This window comes from Gossypium arboreum, chromosome 7 (assembly GCF_025698485.1).
Source record: "Gossypium arboreum isolate Shixiya-1 chromosome 7, ASM2569848v2, whole genome shotgun sequence".
Taxonomy (NCBI): Eukaryota; Viridiplantae; Streptophyta; class Magnoliopsida; order Malvales; family Malvaceae; genus Gossypium; species Gossypium arboreum.
In genome coordinates, this window is record NC_069076.1 from 86,000,352 (window position 1) to 86,020,848 (window position 20,497).

The 20,497-nt window shown below is 32.7% G+C and overlaps 1 protein-coding gene and 1 long non-coding RNA gene across 3 annotated transcripts; one reads left to right on the forward strand and one right to left on the reverse strand.

Annotated features, from left to right (window-relative positions):
- Positions 1–535: 535 nt before the first annotated feature.
- On the reverse strand, positions 536–11,906 carry LOC108477924 (uncharacterized). The gene is made up of 10 exons (XM_017780392.2): positions 11,690–11,906; positions 2,741–3,111; positions 2,289–2,475; positions 2,068–2,201; positions 1,864–1,976; positions 1,527–1,764; positions 1,291–1,443; positions 1,060–1,139; positions 929–978; positions 536–798 (listed from the first exon to the last, which is right to left on the reverse strand). Exons 1-10 carry the CDS (start codon positions 11,904–11,906, stop codon positions 659–661), a joined length of 1,683 nt encoding a protein of 560 aa, XP_017635881.2. The 3' UTR covers positions 536–658.
- On the forward strand, positions 4,263–5,887 carry LOC108457704 (uncharacterized). 2 transcript variants are annotated; one of them, XR_008285887.1, is made up of 4 exons: positions 4,263–4,902; positions 5,006–5,123; positions 5,206–5,567; positions 5,722–5,887. It is a non-coding gene; the product is annotated as an uncharacterized LOC108457704 (long non-coding RNA). The 2 variants fall into 2 exon arrangements; XR_001867146.2 differs by having other exon boundaries at positions 4,263–5,123.
- Positions 11,907–20,497: the final 8,591 nt, after the last annotated feature.

Consider the following 20,497-nt stretch of genomic DNA (forward strand, 5'->3'; position numbering starts at 1 on the left):
GGCTTGCTTTGAAGACAACAAAACAAAGTAAATAATTTCGATTCATGGGTGATACATTCAAAAAAAAAAGTTTGATTTATGGGTAACAATAGGATTTGGGTATTCAGTCATTTGCTTATTTAAGATATTAAATTAACTATAATTTAACCTTACGAACACCCACCCACAAATTTGTGTAGAAATTTTAAGAAAGTTTGAGATGTAAAGATTGAATTGAACACTTACATATAATATAGGGATTAATAATAGAATTTTACCTAAATAGAATGACTAAACCTTCATCATTGAATTTTATATTCGTAAGCGTGAGAAAATCAAGCTGAACCATCTACAAATGTTTGGCCAATATTATATATTATACAGTTATTTTAAATAAAAAGGTGGACTTTGTCACAAAATCTCTTTTAGTAAAAAGATTTAGCTGTTATTTTGAGTGATTGAGATTATATTTAAATCGGATTGATTAAATTAAAAATAAGTTAATATATAAAAATAATATTGATTGAATAGGAAAAACACATTGATATGTGTAAACTAATCAAACAATAGACTGATATATAATATAAGAACGATATGTATAAAAAGAAAAGCTGGACTAAATCAAATGGAGTTGATTAAGTAAATTATATTATTTTCAAAATTCATCTGGAAGTAAATATTATCCTTTTTGGAATGCTTTAAGGTCAGCATAGTACGTTACCAACCATCCCTTGATAATACGCAGTTCTATGTTCCGTTGCTTGGTTAACCACTCTGGATCATTATCACTTTTTGGAAATAAATCTAAGCAGTGAGATCCTGCAACACAAATATACCCATCTTTTTAGTTTTAAATTATCCATCGAGATTAAAAAAAAAATGTCAATCCAATGAGCAATCTCAATTATTTCTTTATTTAAAAAAAAAAAGGAAAGAAAATTCCACGTACCATAAGTTGTAGTTACGGCTCGAATACTTTTTGAAATATGTTCCAACACCCTACAATATTTAATAAAAAAGGTTAAATAATTAACATAATTTTTTACATTTTAAGATATTGTTTGGTAAAAATATATTTACCCGCCCGCGCTGAAAGGATCTCGCAACCCATTTGAAAAAATGATGTTGCTACCAAACTTCTGGAGAATGAAGTTAAAATCCTGCAAAATTTATCTCTAAAATTGATAAAGTAAAATAGGCATTTATATATTAATTATTTTTACCAAAATAAAGCAGGTATGAGTTGAGGCTTTATTTTTAAATAATATGAAAGAAAATAATTGTGAAGAAATAGAGAAAAAAGATAGATACATTGCCACCATAATAAGAAGTGATCCAATGAGGGCGAGGAGCAACGCCATACGTTCGAATGCAATCATTTATAAATGTGTTCAAATCAAAGGGGTTAGGTTGGAACATAGTGTTTTCGCCCACGCCGATGGGCATCACCATTTCACTGCATGTCTAAAAAATAATACCAATATTACAGTTCAGGTTTATATTTAAAACTATAATTATTTTTAATATAAACAATTGTTAAGAATTACCTGCCATTTCCATCCGGTAACTGTTTGGGATTCAGGATTTGGTGGATTAATATAGCAACGGTTATTCCCATTAAAAGCGACAACGGCGGCAAAGATCTTGAAAAGAATATCGTCAGTTTGAGTTTCGTCGATGGCTGCACATACCCGGTTGACTAGATACGCTGGCTGATTAAATTGACTTGCTACCACGTAAATCGACTCTAACTCCTTTTTGAGCTCTGAAGCACTGTTCAATGGACTAATATAACACCCCCCCGGCCCAAAAAAAATAAATTTAAATACAGATCGTGTATAATTACATATATTGTTACTGAATTAATGAAAAATAAAACCATACTAGCAAGTTCTGAATTTGGAGCTGAGGACAGAAAGACCCCAGGGTAGGGAAGCATATGAATCTATTACAGACCATGATCTTCGTAGAGTTTGGTAGCAGCTCTCGCTCGTTTCCTGTACATTATTAATTCCGATTAGTTAGTTACATGAAATTATCAAGTCATACAATCCAGGAAAAAAAAAATGAGAGTTGAGTGGTAAGTACTCTAAAGGACTTAGTGATGATTGAATAGAAAGCGTCACTTGGTGTAATATTATCAAAGTAAAGAACAGGTGCGGATGAGGCCAAAGCTCCCAATGCCAGATGAGGGTACTTTAGCCGAAACCATGAAGCCAGCACTGTTTTTAAGATTCAGATTTGTGAGAGAGTAGCTTTTAATTTGGATTGAATTTGTGAGTTAAAATTTGTATGGAAATCAGACTTACTTCCCCCGTAGGATGCTCCGATGACGATCACCGGAGAATGTGAAGCTTGAAGATTGTTCTTGATATCTGCGATGATTTCTGCGTAATCTGCTAAAGCTTGGGCTGAGTTTAAATAACCCATTCTGTATGCGTTTCTAAAGGCTTCTTCCCTTGATCCGAATGGTACTGATTTTCCATAGTAACGATGCTGATGCAATTTATATAGAGAGAGGTTAATATTAGATGTTTCTTAAATCCACTTACGTTGTATCAGAGTAGTAAAGAGTTAGATACTTATAAATGGGAGATATTTATCTGTTTTTAAAATTTAATTCAACTCAAATCTAAATTTAATTAGATTCAGTATATTGTAATTTTATTTTTTCCATTTACAAATATTCAAACCGAAACTTTTTATCAAAATCACATTTCTTAATTGAAGAGACTGGAATGTTTAATTCAAAAATTCATACCTCAATGTATACAATGAGAGCATTGAAGCGGGCAGCATTATCATCGAGGAAACCAATGGTTTGAAGATCAGTTTCCAAAGCCTGCTCAGCTCCAAGACAGACAAAAATGGGAGCACTAACAGCGCCTCCGTCCCAATACTTGTAATTGATCACATACCTTTGCTGAAAAGTAGCATAGCTTTCAGGCTTGTAGTTGAAGTGATCCAGTGTTTGAGTGTAGAAATAAGTGTGAAGATCACCAGAAAATGCTCTCTTCAACGGAAGATGATGCTTCTTCAAGACGGCTGCTCCCCTCGGAATACCAATCCGGCCAGCACTGCTGCTACTTATTGAAATTGAAAGAAAAACAACGAGGAACAGGAGCCATTCAACTAAAGAATCCATGGCAAATATCATTTTGAGCTTGGAATTTGGAAAACAACTTAAAAAATTGTTCTATATATCTTTTTAGAATTTTTACAAAACATTTAAATCCTTTTCACTATTTTAAATTTTAAATTTTAAAATTATCCATTCTTAATTTCAAAAAAAAATCCATTCTTTTAACTAATAATTATATCATCAATATTGAATAATTATTCTACTAATTATCTATATTTGTAAATTTTTATCTGGACAGTTTTTTTTGTTTAAATTTTATTTGAATACTAGGTTTTTATATGTGTGATGCATAGGCTTATTGTGTGTATTGTTTATTTTTTAAAAAATTGTAATATATAAAAATTATTTATAATTATTTTTAACAAAATAAAATTTATAATTAATTAAATAATTTATTTAATTTTTGACTGAAAGATTATTTTTAGAACAAATAAAAAATGATGAGGTCTAATTTTGTAATTTTAATAAGGAAATTTCTTAATTTTTAAAAGGTTAGAAACAATGAGAACTTAAAGTGTGATTTAAGAATGTTGAGAACTTTTAAATAATTTAACAAAATATGGATGGTTTAAAAGGAATTTACCCATTCTAAAAGTTATAAATCTATTTTAAAATTTTTATTTTAATTTGACAAAAAATTAGAAGCAAATTTATTCATTTAAATAAGTGTGATTAAATAAATAATTTATATATAACCATTAATTTAAAAAATAATTCATGAAAATACACGTTAATTAAGATTTGATTTTAATTATCATTATTTAAAATTTGGTTTTAATTTTATACTTAAATAATAATTTTGTTATTATATCTTCACCAACATAAATTTAATTAATAATAAAATTAATTATTTTAAATTTTAGATAATATATCTTAGAAATAATATTATATTTAAAATTAAAATATTTAATAGTTTTATAAAATTAAATTTATTCCGATAATATGCTGATGTTTTTTTTTTTTGAAATATAAACAACTGGGCTTTTATATATAATGAAAATAAATACTTCTAAAAGTGGGCCTTAAACCTGCCCAACAACCAGAGAAGAATAAAGGCCCTAATCAGGGCAAAAATCGAACAGATTAAGTTTCCTAAAAGCAAAAATTAAAAAAAAATAAAGAAACAGAAATCGACAGCAATAATAAATGAATCTAGAAAAAAAAGAGTAACCTAATCAACCCCAGTCATTTCAACGCCGGCTGTACTCCATAATGTTATACGAGTCGTCATTTCAAACTTACCCAACCGTTCAGTCAATAGCTCTGCCCAAAAAATTAAACATTCATTGCTATCATCAAAACCCATTTCCTCTCCAGCGTATTCTAGTCTGGACTTCTTGCCCAGCGCCCTTCCAAAAGCAAGTCTAGCAGATTCGGGTCTCTTACTCCGCTCTCTAAGGCATCTTTTGCAATCTGATGGGCACGCATGTTTTCTATTCTAGGAATATGCTTGAACTCTATTGTTAGATAAAGGAAATACATGTTTTGAATATCTCAAATGATTGCTCCTATGGCTGATTTGTCTGTTTCTGTTGTTTGACACTTCCTGATTACTGTTCGTGAATCCCCTTTAATTTGTGCTTCTCAAAAACCCATTAAGATCCCTAACTTAATTGCTTCCAACCCTGCATATGTTTCTACCGCGAACGAAGATGGAACACTATTGTGAAGGACCGTCTTCAATGCCAGAATTTCATTTCTACGACCCCAAACCACCACCCCAGAGACAGATCTGAAAATTCTCTTGTTGAACGCAACTTCAAAGTGTATATTAACCATTGGTAAGATTTCCATACTTCTGTGCCTTCGAGCCAGATCTGGTGATTTCTGCTTTGTTCTTGCCCCATATTGTTCAGCCTTGAAACTTAGAATGTTTTGTTCAAGTTGTCTTCCTGTTATGGATATCCGTTCGTGTACTAGTTGGTTTCTTGAGTACCATATTAGCCATAAGGCATAGCAAAAGAGTCGACTTTACTCTTCGGACCCTTGCAGGAATACCCAGGTAAGCTATTCCCAAAACTCAGAGATTAAGTTGTTAGTAACCCAAGAAAGATCTAAAATCTTCCGAAGTTCTAAACTTGTAGGGCATTGTCTGAATACGTGAGAGCAGTCTTCATCCCTCGAACAACAACAAAGGCAACGAACGTTCGTGAGCACCCTTTTACGCCTAAGGTTTATAAGCGTGGGCAGAGAATTCCAGGAGATACGCCAAACTGTAATTGCGATTTTTGTATGAAGTTGTAGGCTCCAGAGTTTGCTGTAAAATTTTTTTGATTCAGTCTGTAATATAATACTACTAGGATCTAGTAAAGAATCTTGTAATAGTTTATAGGTACTCTGTATAGAGAATTCCCCAGATTGTTCTCCCTTCCAAACTTGAAAATTAGCATGGCTTGTTTCTGCAAGGGGGATCTGCAATATTCTTTGAGCAACCTCGTCTTGAAAGGTATTGCATATTAGCTTTGTTTTTCTTTTCATATTCGAACTTTCAATAAGATCCGAGACTAACTCTAGCTTCTCGTTTTCTATCCTACTCTGCCTATCAATTGTGTCAATCGTGGGAATCCAACAATCATTCCAAATGGATATCTCCTTCCCAGTTCCCACTCTCCAGTATAGCCCACTTTGAAGAAGTCCTTTCGAAGCTCAGATGCTCTTTCAGGTGAGGGAAGGTAGATTTCCTAACCGAGCCTCCAGAAAATTTGATTGCGGATAATATTTTGCCTTCAAAACTTTCACTAATAATAAGTTAGGGTAATTAATCAATCACCAACCTTGCTTAGCTAACAATGCAACATTAAATTGGCTTAACTTTCGAAACCCTAAACCCCTATTTTCCTTCAAACTGCAAAGATTTTGCCAAATGCACCAATGAATACCCTTTTTTCCTCTGCCCTTCTGCCACTAAAATTTCGCAATAATATTCTCAATATCATCACGTAGAGTTCTCGACAATAGAAAACAGGCTATCGCGTAAGTTGGAATTGCATGAAGGATGACTTTTATAAAGACTTTTTTCCCGCCCTGTGATAGATATTTAGTATTCCAATTGTCAATATGCATTTTAATACAATCTGTCAAAATTTGGAAAGACTCTTTCTTCCTCCTACCCACTATATTTGGCAATCCTAAGTATCGTTCCGTTTCCTCTGAGCATTGAACTGCCAGTAGGCTAGCAACTAACTGTTTATCCACTAGTGAAGTATTTTTGCTGAAGAAAACAGTTGACTTTTCGAAATTAACCTTCTGACCTGAACAAGTTCTATATTCGTTTAAAATTGCTTTAAATAGATTTACACCCCAAATTGTGGCCTTTCCAAATAAAATACAATTGTCTGCAAGTAACAAATGCGATACTGCTGGTCCGTTTTTGCTAGCCTTCACTCCTTTTAAACGTCCTTCCTGTATCGCTAGTCTCATCAAACTAGATAGACCCTCTCCACAAAAATGGGCTTAAAGGATCACCTTGTCTAAGACCTTTGGATGGTCAAAACCTCTCCCCAGTGGATCCATTAATGACAATTGAATAAGAAATAGATAAAATACAATTCATAACCCCTTCTACCCATTTAGTAGCGAACCCCATTCGAATCATCATCTCCTTCAAGAAGCTTCATTCACCCTGGTCATACGCTTTACTCATACCCAACTCCACTACCATTAATCATTTATTTCCCTGTCTTTTATGTTTAAGCGTATTAAGGATTTCACAAGCTATCAACACATTGTTTGAGATTAATCTTCTTGGCACAAAGGCGCTTTGCGCTTCATCAATACATTTTCCAATTACTCCCCAAAAATGATTTGCAATCTCCTTCATCAATATTATGTATAAAACAATGCATAGACTTATTGGACGAAAAAGGAACATATTGACGGGGTTAAGTTTTTTGGAATAAGCACAATATTAGTTGAATTCAACGAACTAACCTCCATATCGCCATTTAGTATCTGTAAGCAAAAAGAAGTGACCTCATCTCTAATAATGTGCCAGCATTTCTGGTAAAAAAAAGCTGGAAGCCCGTCTTCCTTTGGCGCTTTTGTTGCCCCCATCTCGAATACCACACCTCGAATTTCTTCATTGGTATACATTGCTGTAAATTTCACATTATCTTCCTTAGACACACAATGGTCAATACTAGATAACACATGATCATAATTACCACTATTTCCAGCTGTAAATAAATTATTGAAATAAGATCAAGCAACAGTCTTTAGTTCATGCAAGTCATCTGTTTCTCCACCTACATCACTCTGCAACTAATGAATCCAATTTTTCCTGGAAAAAGGCTGTATTTCTATCCTCAAATTTTAGCCAATTAAGCCTAGCCTCTACCCCCAATAGCGTTCATTTTTTTCTATTACAAAATTCAGTTGTATCCTTATGTTAATCAATTCCATCAGATTTCCCTCATCTTTGTCGTTACTCAACACGTCAGTCAACTTATCTATAAGAATCTGTCTCTTTCTCCTTCAACTCATTCGAATATTCCCTGCCCAAATACTCAAATCTTTCTTCAGATTTTCTAAATTCAAAAGTAGCGTTTCGGAAGAAGACTCCCATAAATGTTTGACTTCTTCAAAGAAAGTATCTTTTAGTACCTCACCAAGCTTCAAATTTGAAAGAAATACTCATTGGTCGTTCATCGTCTTTCTTCGTATTGATCAAAAGAGGACAATGATCTAAAAAAGTATGCACTAGATGTTGGACCTTGACCTCCGAAAACATGGAGATCCAATCAGCTGTGGCAACTCCTCTGTCCAACCTTTCTTGAATATTTGTCTTCGGCAGATTGCCTCTTTTCCATGTAAACGATATTTTTTTTTCAAACCCATAATCTCATTAAAGTCCCCATATACAAACCAAGAGATATCCTCCATAGTAATCAAACTTTCCAACACCCCCAAGCTTCTCTCCTGTCTCGTGCATATGGAGAGCCATAAAAACCCGTATATCTCTATTTCACCTTAGTATCACTGTCCTCGACAAAAACATCAATGTGCTGCTTGGAAAATGTTCAAAGTGTTATGTTAACATCCGCTTTCCAAGCCAAACATAACCCTTCTCTAGTACCTTTAGCGTCGACCTCAATACCATTTTGAAAACCATAACTTCGTAGTACTTGTTCCATTTGTTTTCCATATAGCTTTGTCTCCATAAAAAAGACTATTTGGGGATTATGTAACTTTAGTGTTGTAACACCCCTATCGTATTTCGAGTCTAGAATATGGTACGAGGCATTACCAAACTTAATATGATCAATCATGTAAAAATAAATTAGCCATAAAATTTTTTTCTAAATTAAAAGATTTCATACATATGTTTAACGTCCCTTATATGGGCCTACGGGACCCAAAATATACATTCAGGGTGGTTCGGGACCAAACCATAAACATATGAAACTTTTGCAACATTTAGAAAATTTTCACACTTTGGAAAGTCACACGCTCGTGTTTTCAACCCGTGTAACTCTTTGTTTATAACTTCATCATCCTTGTCAGTCGTACACTTCATATAAATAACAGGAAACGTGTATGGGTTTAATTCTCATTCAATTTCTAATATATATACACAATTTCACGTTATGTAATCATACAACATATATTAGCCAAATCTCTGTAATTTAAACATATTTTCATAACAATTTATCCTGATTTCAGACTATTTCATATTTAAGCTTAAATAACTAAAGTATTTGAAATATTATCTTTATGCAAATAGTACACATGATGTATATAATTTTATAATTATGAATAAACACATTTATCAAATATTTTCCATATTTATATATCAATGTCTCATGTCTTCATATATCAATAACCGTCATTTTCATGAATTTCGAGTTCAATTTTATAATTATTTGTCTCATGTTCAATTTATTACATATCTAAATTTTATTCATTAAAATATTTGAATTATCAATACATATGGAAAGTACATTCAAGATGAACAATTATATAATCACAAATGAATTCATTTATCAACCAAGTTCTATACTCGGATCTTATTAACTCGTACTTCCTTGTATCACATAATTCCATATATCACTTACCGAACTTTGTCAAATTAGTGAACGTCTTACGAAATTGTGTACTTCGTTTTCTCGATGCCATAGTTTAATTATGGTCTTACACATCTTCACATAATGATGCCATAGTCCAGCTATAGTCTTACACATATTCATATATCGATGCCATAGTCTAGTTATGGTCTTACACGAATTACATATCTCAGATATAGTCTTATATTGTAGCATATATCACACCGATGCCATATTCCAGATATGGTCTTATACGGAAATCACTTGTCACTTGTCATTTGTAGCCGAAGCTACCACTATTCACTGATCAGGTAGCTAGAGCTATTATTTTTCACTGATCAGGTAGTCGGAGCTATCACTTTTCACTGATCAGGTAGTCGAAACTACCACTTTTTACTGATCAGGTACAGAAGCTACCACTTTTCACTGATCAGGTAACTGAAGTTACTACTTTTCACTTGTCATTTGTCATTGATCAGATCAGTGTAGCCGAACCTATCACTTATCACTTTGACTTTTCCTTGATCAGATAAGTGTAGCCGAAGCTATTACTTATCACTTGTTGCCATGGTCCAACCATGGTCTTTTCCTTTAATTCATCTTGTCACTGAACTGAAATACTGTATTTGATCATTTATTCAATTTTCATGCTTTTACATTATTCACAATTTTATCATCAATACATATGAAATAACACATCATAAAATTCATAAAATTAACAAATAATCACTAAAATTTAGCCATATAAACTCACAAGTTCAATTTTTGTATTATAACGATAATTATAATTTCATAATAAATATACCAAATAAAGCATTATATTATTTCTAATCCAACACTTATCGATTATAATCGGGCATGTGATCAATTTATACACGAGTCATTCATATATTTTTGTATATTTTCCTCCTCCTCTCCATCCACATCCTTAGTATAAACAACACACTTGTAGGTAACATTATCCATAATTTTCACTATCTACTTATGTGAATATTCAAGCTGTTCATCTGTGTCATAGTCACTAAATTATTTTTATCTTGAGCTACAGAACTCCAAATTAAGATCTATAAATTTTCCCAGAAACTAGACTCATATGTCTTCTTACCATAAAAATTTCATGATTTTTGGTTGGGTCTTATTCATTGAAGTCTCCCCTGTTCTGCTGTCTGACAGTTCCAACCCTTCTTCACTAAAAATTAATTATCTTCTCGTACAAGATTCGAATGATGTCCTCGTTTGTTTCTCTTGAAAATATACTCATTAAGGATTTTAAACATATAAATTTAAGCCTCTAATTATTTTTATCCAATTTTTTATGATTTTCTAAATTCAGAACAGGGGAACCCTAAATCATTCTAACCTTGTCTCACAAAAATTATTGTATCTCATGATTTACAATTCCATTGCTTACATAATTTCTTTTATAAGAAACTACACTCAATAAGATTTAATTTCATATTTTATTCATCCTCTAATTCGATTTATAAAATTTTTGGTGATTTTTCAAAGTTAAACTACTGCTGCTGCCCAAAACAGTTTTAGTGCAAAATGTTGATTTTCATTTTACCCCAAATTTCACAATTCATATAATTCAGTCCTTGCTCAATTAACCCCTCAATTAAGATAATTTTATCAATTAATACTTTTTATAGACATTATAAGTTATTTCATAACTATTGAAATTCATAATTTCCACATAAAACTCTAACTTCAAACTCTTTTACAATTAGGTCCCAAACATTCACTTTCTATTCAATTCTTTCAATAAAATCAGAATATAAACAATTTAAAGCTCTAATTCCATGCCAAATCATCATATACTTCCAGCACTCATCCATAATAAGTTCAAAAATTAGACATGGAATCAAAACTAATGAAATAGTAAGTTGGACCCAATTGTAAAAGTCTAAAACATAAAAATGTCAAGGAGAAAGCAAGAATTAAACTTACATGAAGCTAGAGTATGAAAACCAGCTTGAACCCTCCTCCATGGATATTTTTCAGTTGATGAATATGAAGAGAAATGAAGAGAATTCTAGATATTCCAATTTAGTCCCATTTTTATTTAGCCAATTTTGTCAACTTTCCAATTTTGCCCTTATTTCACCCATTTCGTGATTTTTCTCAGCAATTGCCGCCCAAAATATCTCCTTTGGGCTTATTTGCACTTTAGGTCCTTCCTCATTTGACAATTGAGCTATTTAATCTTTTTAGCAACTTTTACACCCTTTTCAATTTAGTTCTTTTTATTTAATTAACCGCCCAAACGTCAAAATTTTCTGACTAAATTTTATTACTACCTCACCAACACTCCATAAATATTTTTAAAAATATTTATGGCTCGATTTATGAAGTTGAGGTCTCTATACCTCATTCTCGACCCAATTTACCTAATTAATTCTTTTAAATCATCAAATTCACTAATTCAAAAATGCTTTTATATTCACATTTGACTCATAGGAATTAATTTATTAAATTTTCAACTCACCCGTCAGATTTAGTGATCTCAAATCTCTATTCCCGATACCACTCAAAATTAGGCTGTTACAAGCGTATACCGAAGCCTTCGAATCGTTCGTGGCCTCTCCAAACCTCGAACATTCCAACTCAAGATTTTTATTGTGACCGGTCGGCTTGCCTTTTGGCAGCCGCTGATAATACATGGTCGAAACCCATCCCTCTCCTGGTCCTTGTTGTAAGAACATCATACCCTTCTTTACTAGATGACTCTTCTCTTCTTCCATTCCTCTCCGATGATAACGCCCTCCTCAAAATCATGCTCGATGGTAGTTTGCGAATGATTCATCCCAATATTCCTCCTAGATTTATCGAACGGGGACAGCCTCCGTTATAAACTAAAACCCAGAATTGGATTAATGTTTAACCCACCTCCTTCAACAATTCCCTCTTCCCATAGTCGGTTCTTCAGTACTCGACTTTCATTCCATTGATTTCCACTTTTCCCCTTGCCTTCCTCCCTAAGCCAGAAGCTAGTCATTAATAACGCTCTACAGAATTGGGCTTGCAATGATAAACCCTAACCCAACTTAGCAACCTCCACACCCAGCAACATTTTAGCATCACAAAAAGAATCACTATGCCCCAATCGACCACAATAAAAACAGAAAAAAGATAGACGTTCATATTTGAACATGACATAGGAATATCTTCCATTAAACATAACCTGCTTTTTCCTTTTCAACAGGCGTTTGATGTCCAATTTAGTTCTAACTCTCATGTAATTACGGTTTTCTTTCCCTATACCTGATCCATCATATTTTAGGAAGTCTCCTAGAAAATTCCCCAACTGCACTGCTAAATTTTCAGAGAACAAGCGAATAAGAACATCGTGAATTTGAATCCAGAATAGAGTATAAATTAATGGAATTATTAACGAATCCTCCCCTTTTTGTAAGTGAGGCAAAATCAACAAGTGATTATTGAAAGTCCATGGTGAGCCTTTTAAAACACTTTCCAAATCCATGATGTGAAAAAACTGGAATAAATACTCTTTTTCTCCCAACTCCCTAATTTGACCCCCCCGTACAAGGTGCCACAAATTAGCCATCGTACTCTTCATAGCTGGGAAGTGAATCAAGCTGGCTGTTAAAAAACAACCTACCAGTTGGAACTCTTCTTCTCTAACTGCTAGTGGATCCTTATGAATCTGCATAATTTCATCTTCCTCATCGTTAAGAGACAAAATCGCTAATTCATTCTCCATCTCTGCAGGTCATGAAGCCCAACGTAATTATAAACTCCCAGCTTACAGTAGGATAATGTTGCATTGAGAACACCGGACAGAACTAGGCAAAAAAACAATAAAGAACCAGAAGAAAACCTAAAGACTCATATCAGAGGAGGCAAACGGAAAATGTGCTAGGGTAGCTGACTCTTTCCATTAATTGTGTTCTTAAATTAACTAAATTGTATAATATGATGATGTTTTTAATTGTCAAAATTCTATTCATTTTATAAAACACATCTATAGCATAATAGTATTTTAAATATTTAAATTTATAAATTATTCATATCATTCAAATATGTTATATTCTAATTTTAAATTTTAAATTTTAATTTTAAAATATCAAAAATGAAGGTAAATAAGATAATTGCCATATGTCATCACAATAAGTATGACACATGTCAATAAATTAAGCAATCATGTCACCTGGGATCTAAAATCTTGTAATATATATATGATTTGTAATATTCTAAATATATTACTTGCATAAATATTGTGATACCCCACACCAGACCTAATCGTCAAATCCAATTGTGTGACATCACATTACGTTGCCGAAGTAATTCAGATTAATTTGACATAATTCCACAAGGTTTAATTCATATTTATTAATAACATAACAAATAAATCACTTAATAAAATCATCCACATGTATTCGTAATGTCTAAAATCTTATTTCACATAATTACGAGTTATACTAAGTCAAAATTAGAGTTAAGACACGAATCAAAACTCATTTGTCAAAGTTCAAGATTTTGTCTCGTGACAGAGGATTCCATGTCTTGAGGCAAACTATATTTTTATTTTGGGAGTTTTTATTTCAATGACAACATATCTTATGACACTAAAGGATGTGTCTCAATGTAAGATTCCTATTTCTTCAGATAGATCTCCCCTATTTTTCTATTTTAACTTTGATGTTTGGTTGTCTCGAGATAAGAGATTCTTGCCTCAAGACTTGGAACAAGATAATTTATTTAACTTCGATGTACTTCTGCCTCGAGACAAAGGTCATGTGTCTCAAGACTTAGAAGCAATTGTCTCGAGTCCAAATAGATGTGTCCCGAGACACGAAACTCTTAAATACACATTAAAATGAGTTTTGTTCTAATGGTCTTAAGACATGTTCATTCTATCTCAAAGCTTAATGGTTAAATGACCAAAATTGCACATTTCAAAGTGTTTAAACTTATCTCTTTTTGTACCTAAAACTTACCTCAATATAAAATCACCATGTCGACATATTTAAACACATCCTATTACTACCAAATCGCAATTATCAATACATCAGCTCTTAACATATTAATTAGCACATTCACACCTATATAAACAAGCACAAATAACTAATAATTAAAAGATAAAATTCAACCTTAATAACATTATATGCAACACCTTACACTCGTCCTAGTCGTTAGATCCGAATGTATGATGCCACATCATATTGCCGAAGCAACTTAGGCTATCTCATTACATAATTATAAAATTAAGTTCATAATTATCATTCAAACCAATTTCATCTTAAATCATATTCAAAATTTTACATTCATGATGTCTAAGTTTCAGATTCATCATTTTACGAAGTTATGAAAGGTCAAATTTAGAGTTAGGACTCAAATCCAAACTCAATTATCAAATTTCAATGTTGTGTCTCGAGACAGGGGAATTCTTATCTCAAAATAGGCCTTATTTTAATTTAGGAATTTTTGGTTCGAAGTTAATCTATCTCGAGACACTAAAAATTATGTCTCAAGGCATAGTCCCTTATTTCTGAAGACTAACCTTCCCTGTTTTCTTATTTTAGCTTTAATATTTTAGCTTTAATGTTTGAATGTCTTGAGACAAAGGGTTCTTGTCTCGACACTTGGAATACGAAAAAACTTAATTGACTTTGATGTTTCCTTGCTTCGAGATAATAACCACTTTGTACTGAGACCTAAATGGAAGTGTCTCGAGCCTATTTAGACAAAGTCTCGAGACATTAAAAATATAAATAGACAAAAAAGGTAAATTTTGTTCTTATGGTCTTGAGACAAATTCATGCTATATTAACACTCAATGGCAAAATGAACCTAAATGCACATTTTCAAGTTCAAACCATACCAAAATGTACTTAAACATACCTAAAACTTACCTTAATGTAAGATCATCAATTTAACACATACAAACACAACCAAACATCATCAAATCATAACCATCAATGCATCATTATCTAACCAACTATTTCACTTATTCAAAAATATATAATCTAGTGTAATTATCTATCAATCAAAAAAATGAAATTCACCTTGATAAAGTTTATATGCCAGTATCAAGTATACCTGTAACACCCCTTACACGATCAGATCGTCGAGTCTGAGCTATAGAATACTACTCTAGTTACCAGAGCATCAAACATCAAATAACATTCAATTTATAATATTACACACATAGATACAAGCACAAGAGGCATATGATGCAATATATAACTAATTTCGAAACTTACACGGACTTAGGAAGGTTCTTATATTAGTCCATGTTCGTCTCGACGTCACTCTCTATAATTTGACCGACTCTAGACGTACCAACGTCCAGAGTAGAAATCCTACACAAAATACATCAAATAAGCGATTTCCACAAGTATACGAGTCAGGTTGTAATATAGTTACAATGAAGTAAGTGTATAACACCCTCACGCCCGAAACCGTCACCGGAGTCAAGCTTGAGGTGTTACTAAACTTATCTTACCTTTTAAACAACTCTAAACCACTTATTTTAATTTTCAGAATAAATTGTTTTTCTGCGTCATGGTTGCTTAGAAATTCATTTCTTGAGTTTCAGAACTCAAAATTAAGATCCGTAAATTTTTCCTGAAAGTAGACTCATATATCTATCTACTAATTTTTTTATAGAATTTTTTACTTAGCCAATTAGTACAGTTTATTAGTTAAAGTTACCCTTGTTTCAGAATTCGACTGCACTGGCCTCTACTTACTAAGAACCACTTTTCTCTCTGTAAAAAAAATCATATGACTATACCGTTTGTTTCTATTAAAACTAGATTCAATAAGGATTCTAACCATATAAAGTGCACCACCTAATTATTTTTGTAAAATTTATGGTGAATTTTTAAAGTTGGAATAGGGGATCCAGAAATCGCTCTGGCCCTATTTCACCAAAACTCAGATACCCTATAAAATACAAAACCTTTACCTATGTTGCTTATTCCATATGAAAATAGACACAATGAGCTTTAATTTCATATATTATTCACCATCAAACCATGTCTCTACAATTTCTTGTGATTTTTCAAAATCCCGTTATTTCTGATACTTGAATCTGTTTTTAAGTTACTTTCACATTTTTCTTAGTTTTCATGTGATAGTTACTACTTAATCATACATACTATTAAACATGTATATCATCAGCCACTCTATTAGCTAATCACTAGCAAGTATTTACACATCATTCATTGATCATATCATATCAAAAGAAACCAAGTTCCTATACATGCCATACACAAAACGAAATGTTTAACTATACTAATGTGATTTCTTCGATAGTGTGATCGGGTCTCTGACGTTTCCTTCGATCCCCGAGTGACTTGATAAAAACTATAAGAAAAAGAAAATAAAGAGAGTAAGCACTAGGCTTAGTAAGCTTACAAGAAAATAAATTACAACATTCAACATAATGAATAATTATACATAATGTCACCTAGCCTCATAAACTTTCTTTACTTCTCATTTTCTACCTTCTTATTTACTCACTTACCTTCTTTCTTACCTGACCTTTCACTATTCATAAATATAATCTACCTTCCCTTTTGCTGATAATTCACTGTAATTTAACGTGTACAATGACCCGTTGAACCACTCGGAATACTAAGGATACTAGGGTCATTCCTGTCTATCAATATCCTGCCAATGCCATGTCGAAGGCATGGACTTACATGAATTATTCCTGTCTCCAATGCCATATATATATATATATATATAATATGGGCTTACATGGCTCATTCCTGTCTCCAAAGCCATATAACTGATATGGACTTACATGGCTCATTTCTGTCCTGTCCTGTCCTGTCAACCCTAATATCCTAACATTCTTAAGGTTCAAACGGGGCTTCCTAATGCTTTTTCTCTGTCACTTTGCCTTTAATTCAACTTTAAATATTCAAAGAAAATAAGTATATAAATGCTGGAAATTGACAATAATAATGTAAAATAAAAGAATATTGCATTTATTTACTGTAAACTTACCTCGATACAAAATGTGACTAAACTTTACAATTTAGTCCTTTACTTTTTCTTTTCCCCGATCTACTTCCGAATTTTGCTCTTCTTGATCTATAATAGCAAATTTAACTTATTTAATATTCACATTTATCAAAACAGTCCTTAACCCAAACTTTGGAAAAATTACATTTTTACCCCTAAACTTTCACATATTTGCACTTTTTTCCCAAGGCTCGTAATTTAAACTTCATCCTATTTTCTTATGTTTTATGACATGCTGATCATTTTTCCCTTCTATGACAACATCAAATTCACACTCTAACATGTACTTATGTCTATTAGGTATTTTTATCGATTAAGCCCTTTTACTCGTTTTCACTTAAAACCGAGTAGCACAAGTTGTCTAACATAATTTAAAACCTCATATTTTATCATAAAACATCAAAATAAACACTTTTCACCTATGGGTATTTTTCTAAATATGAACCCTAACTTAAATTATTGCTAGCATAAGCTTTATCGAGCTACCAGGACTCCGAAAACGTAAAGAACATTAAAAACGGGCTTGGAATCACTTACTATGGAGCTTGAAAGCTTGAAACAAACCCTAGCTATGGAGAACCCTTGAAATTTCGTGCTAATGAAGAAGATGATGAATTTTGTGTTATTTTTCCCTTTTTATTTCATTTAATATCCAAATGACCAAAATGCCATTCCTTATTAAACTTTTAAAAATTCCATCCATGTCCTATTTTTTCCATGAACTTAGAAATTGGTAAAATTTTATTTAAACCCTCCTAATTAATATTCCAAAGCAATTTCATACTAAAAACTTCTAGAATGCAAGTTTTGCAAATTATTCGATTTAGTCCCTAATCTTAACTTAAGTACTTTATGCATAGAATTTCATCACGAAATTTTCACACAATCATGCAATCATATCATGAACCTAAAAATAATAATAAAATAAATTTTTCTACCTCGAATTTGTGGTTTCACAACCACTGTTCCATTTAGGCCCTATTTCGGGATGTTACAAAGTGAGTACTTTGAGGATTGTACCCAAGGGAGGTGAGCACTAAATTAATCCTAACCTAAGCACAAATAGAACTAATTAGTACTTTAAATTATATTATTTCTAAACATAAAAAGAGTTTTTTTTTTTAAAAACTAAGAAATAAAATAATAAATGGAAAAACTTAGAAGATTTGCTATGGAAACTTAATCAGATACGAGCATGGGTGATTAGCTCACTTCGGTAATCATAACTAACTGTAGCATTAGGTTTCTTATTCAATCAACTAGTTGATACCTGATGCGATTTTGTACTCGTTGGGGAATTCGAGTTGCTTGTGTTCCTGATTGTAAAATGAGGTAGTATCCGGTCTAATTTCGTCAAAGGGCTGAATTTGGACAACGATAGGTTTAACAAGGGCTTATTTGGTTGTTTAGGAATTGGACAGATGAAAGATAAGCTTAAAAGCTGAAGAATGAACCAATATTAAAAAAGAATATTGAATTGAATCTTATGATTCTCCTAAGGTAGAAATAGCTGTTAGATTGCACTGCGACCTACTATTTATTGGAGATAGGAGCCAAACGGTATAATTGGAATGCCACACTTGTTAAGTGATAAGTTCGCCAAGGAAATCAGATTGACGCCACTAATTTTAGCTAGATAAGTCAATTTGAGTCTCTAAAAGAACAAAGAGAGTTGAATAACTCACAAATTGATATATAATTCATAAAAGGTTCAAAAAGTCTGAAATACAAAGTTTGAGTTTAGTATTTATAGCTCTACCAAGGTCTAGCCAAATAGACTTAATTAATTCAGCTTAATTGAGCTGAATAACCATTGAGCTATCCCACAAGACTCTTGAAGACTCCCATGCATCGGTGATGCCAACATCCATGACATTTGCACTCTCCAAATAGCCAAAAATGTGTAGCCTTTAATGTGAGCTGATGGTTCAAGTAGATGATCAGTTTTTGGTGGGTGTGAACATGGGGAAGTCGAATAAGTAATCTCCTTTTTAAATGTGCATAGGGCACATGAACAACCTTCAAGGTGTGAAAACTCAAAATTGGATGGTCACTTGGTGTAAACATAGTGATAAACCGTAATTTATACATATTTTTACCCCATGTTTAACACATTTTATGGATGATTTTCCATTAGAATTGGTAAATTTGATGCTCGTACTGCTTTAATTTCATATTTTACACTTAAGAGAGCATAGAAGAGCGAAAAGAAAGAGAAACGGGCCAAAAACGGAGAAAATGAGCCAAAGTACGAAATCAACACAGCCTGGACTTCCTCACACGGACAGACCACACGGTCGTGTCAATTTGGCAGGCTCGAGTACGGCCTGAATTAATCGCACACGGGCCTGTTACACGGGCGTGTCCTTACCGAGCCCAAGTTGAGTCCAATTCGGAAAAGGCTAATTTTGAGGGCTTTTAGGCATTCCAAAGCCTAGAAATACACCCTAGAGGAGGAAGAAAAGACACACAGAGTAGGGGGTAAGAAATTACTCTAAGAAAGCCGATTGATTCATCTCAGAAGCCGAATTCATCATCAAGACTGAAGATCTCTCCTCAATTCCCCTTCAGGAGTTTTGGGTTTTCTTTATGTTTTGTATTCTTTATTATTTTGAGATGTTTTTTTATTTAGTTATGAACTAAATCCCCTAAATACCTAAGAGGAATGAAACCTAAGACGAATCTTGTTATTATTATTATTTTCTGAATTGTATGATAAATATTTGACTTGTTCTTAATTATGTGTTCTTAATTCTTGTTTTGATATCCCAGGATACTAATTCAAGATAAGCTCTTATTCAGAGGAGGAATAGACCCTATTTAAGAGTACATTTTTCATAATTAAGCGGAGTTGATTGCGCGCCTAGACATAGGGTGACAAGATTTTGTCGGATTAGGGTGAAACCTAATAAGGGGATCCATAGATCGAGTTAATGCAACCTTAGAGTGTTAATTAGAGAAAAGTCTCGGTTATTCAATCTAGGGGTTCGACGTTATTAGTATTAAATAGGGATAATAACATAACTTAGAGATCTCTACGGAACAAGTTAAATAAATAAATCGTCCGATTCGGAGCCAGAATAACAAGTACAGTCTAGGTGGATTTTTCCTTAGGTATTTTCTTCATTCAATCGATTTTTCCAAAAGCAATTCCCCAATTCCATTCTCTGTGCGTTATTAGTTTTGATAATTAGTTAGTTAAAACAAAAACCTCTTTATTCTTAGGCTAGATAATAAAAAGACAGTCATTACTAGTACTTTTAGTTCCTTTGGATTCGACAATCCAGTCTTGCTAAAACTATACTACTGTTCGATAGGTACACTTGCCTACATC

Excerpts from the sequence above, each read along its gene's own strand:
- LOC108477924 (XM_017780392.2), bottom strand. The coding sequence starts at position 11,906 with ATGGAAGAAGAGAAGAGTCATCTAGTAAAGAAGGGTATGATGTTCTTA. Across the intron at positions 3,112-11,689 it reads TAACAGCCTAATTTTGAGTG|TTGAATGGCTCCTGTTCCTC; the intron begins GTATCGGGAATA and ends TGGATTCTTTAG. Across the intron at positions 1,140-1,290 it reads CTTCTTATTATGGTGGCAAT|GATTTTAACTTCATTCTCCA; the intron begins GTATCTATCTTT and ends TAAATTTTGCAG.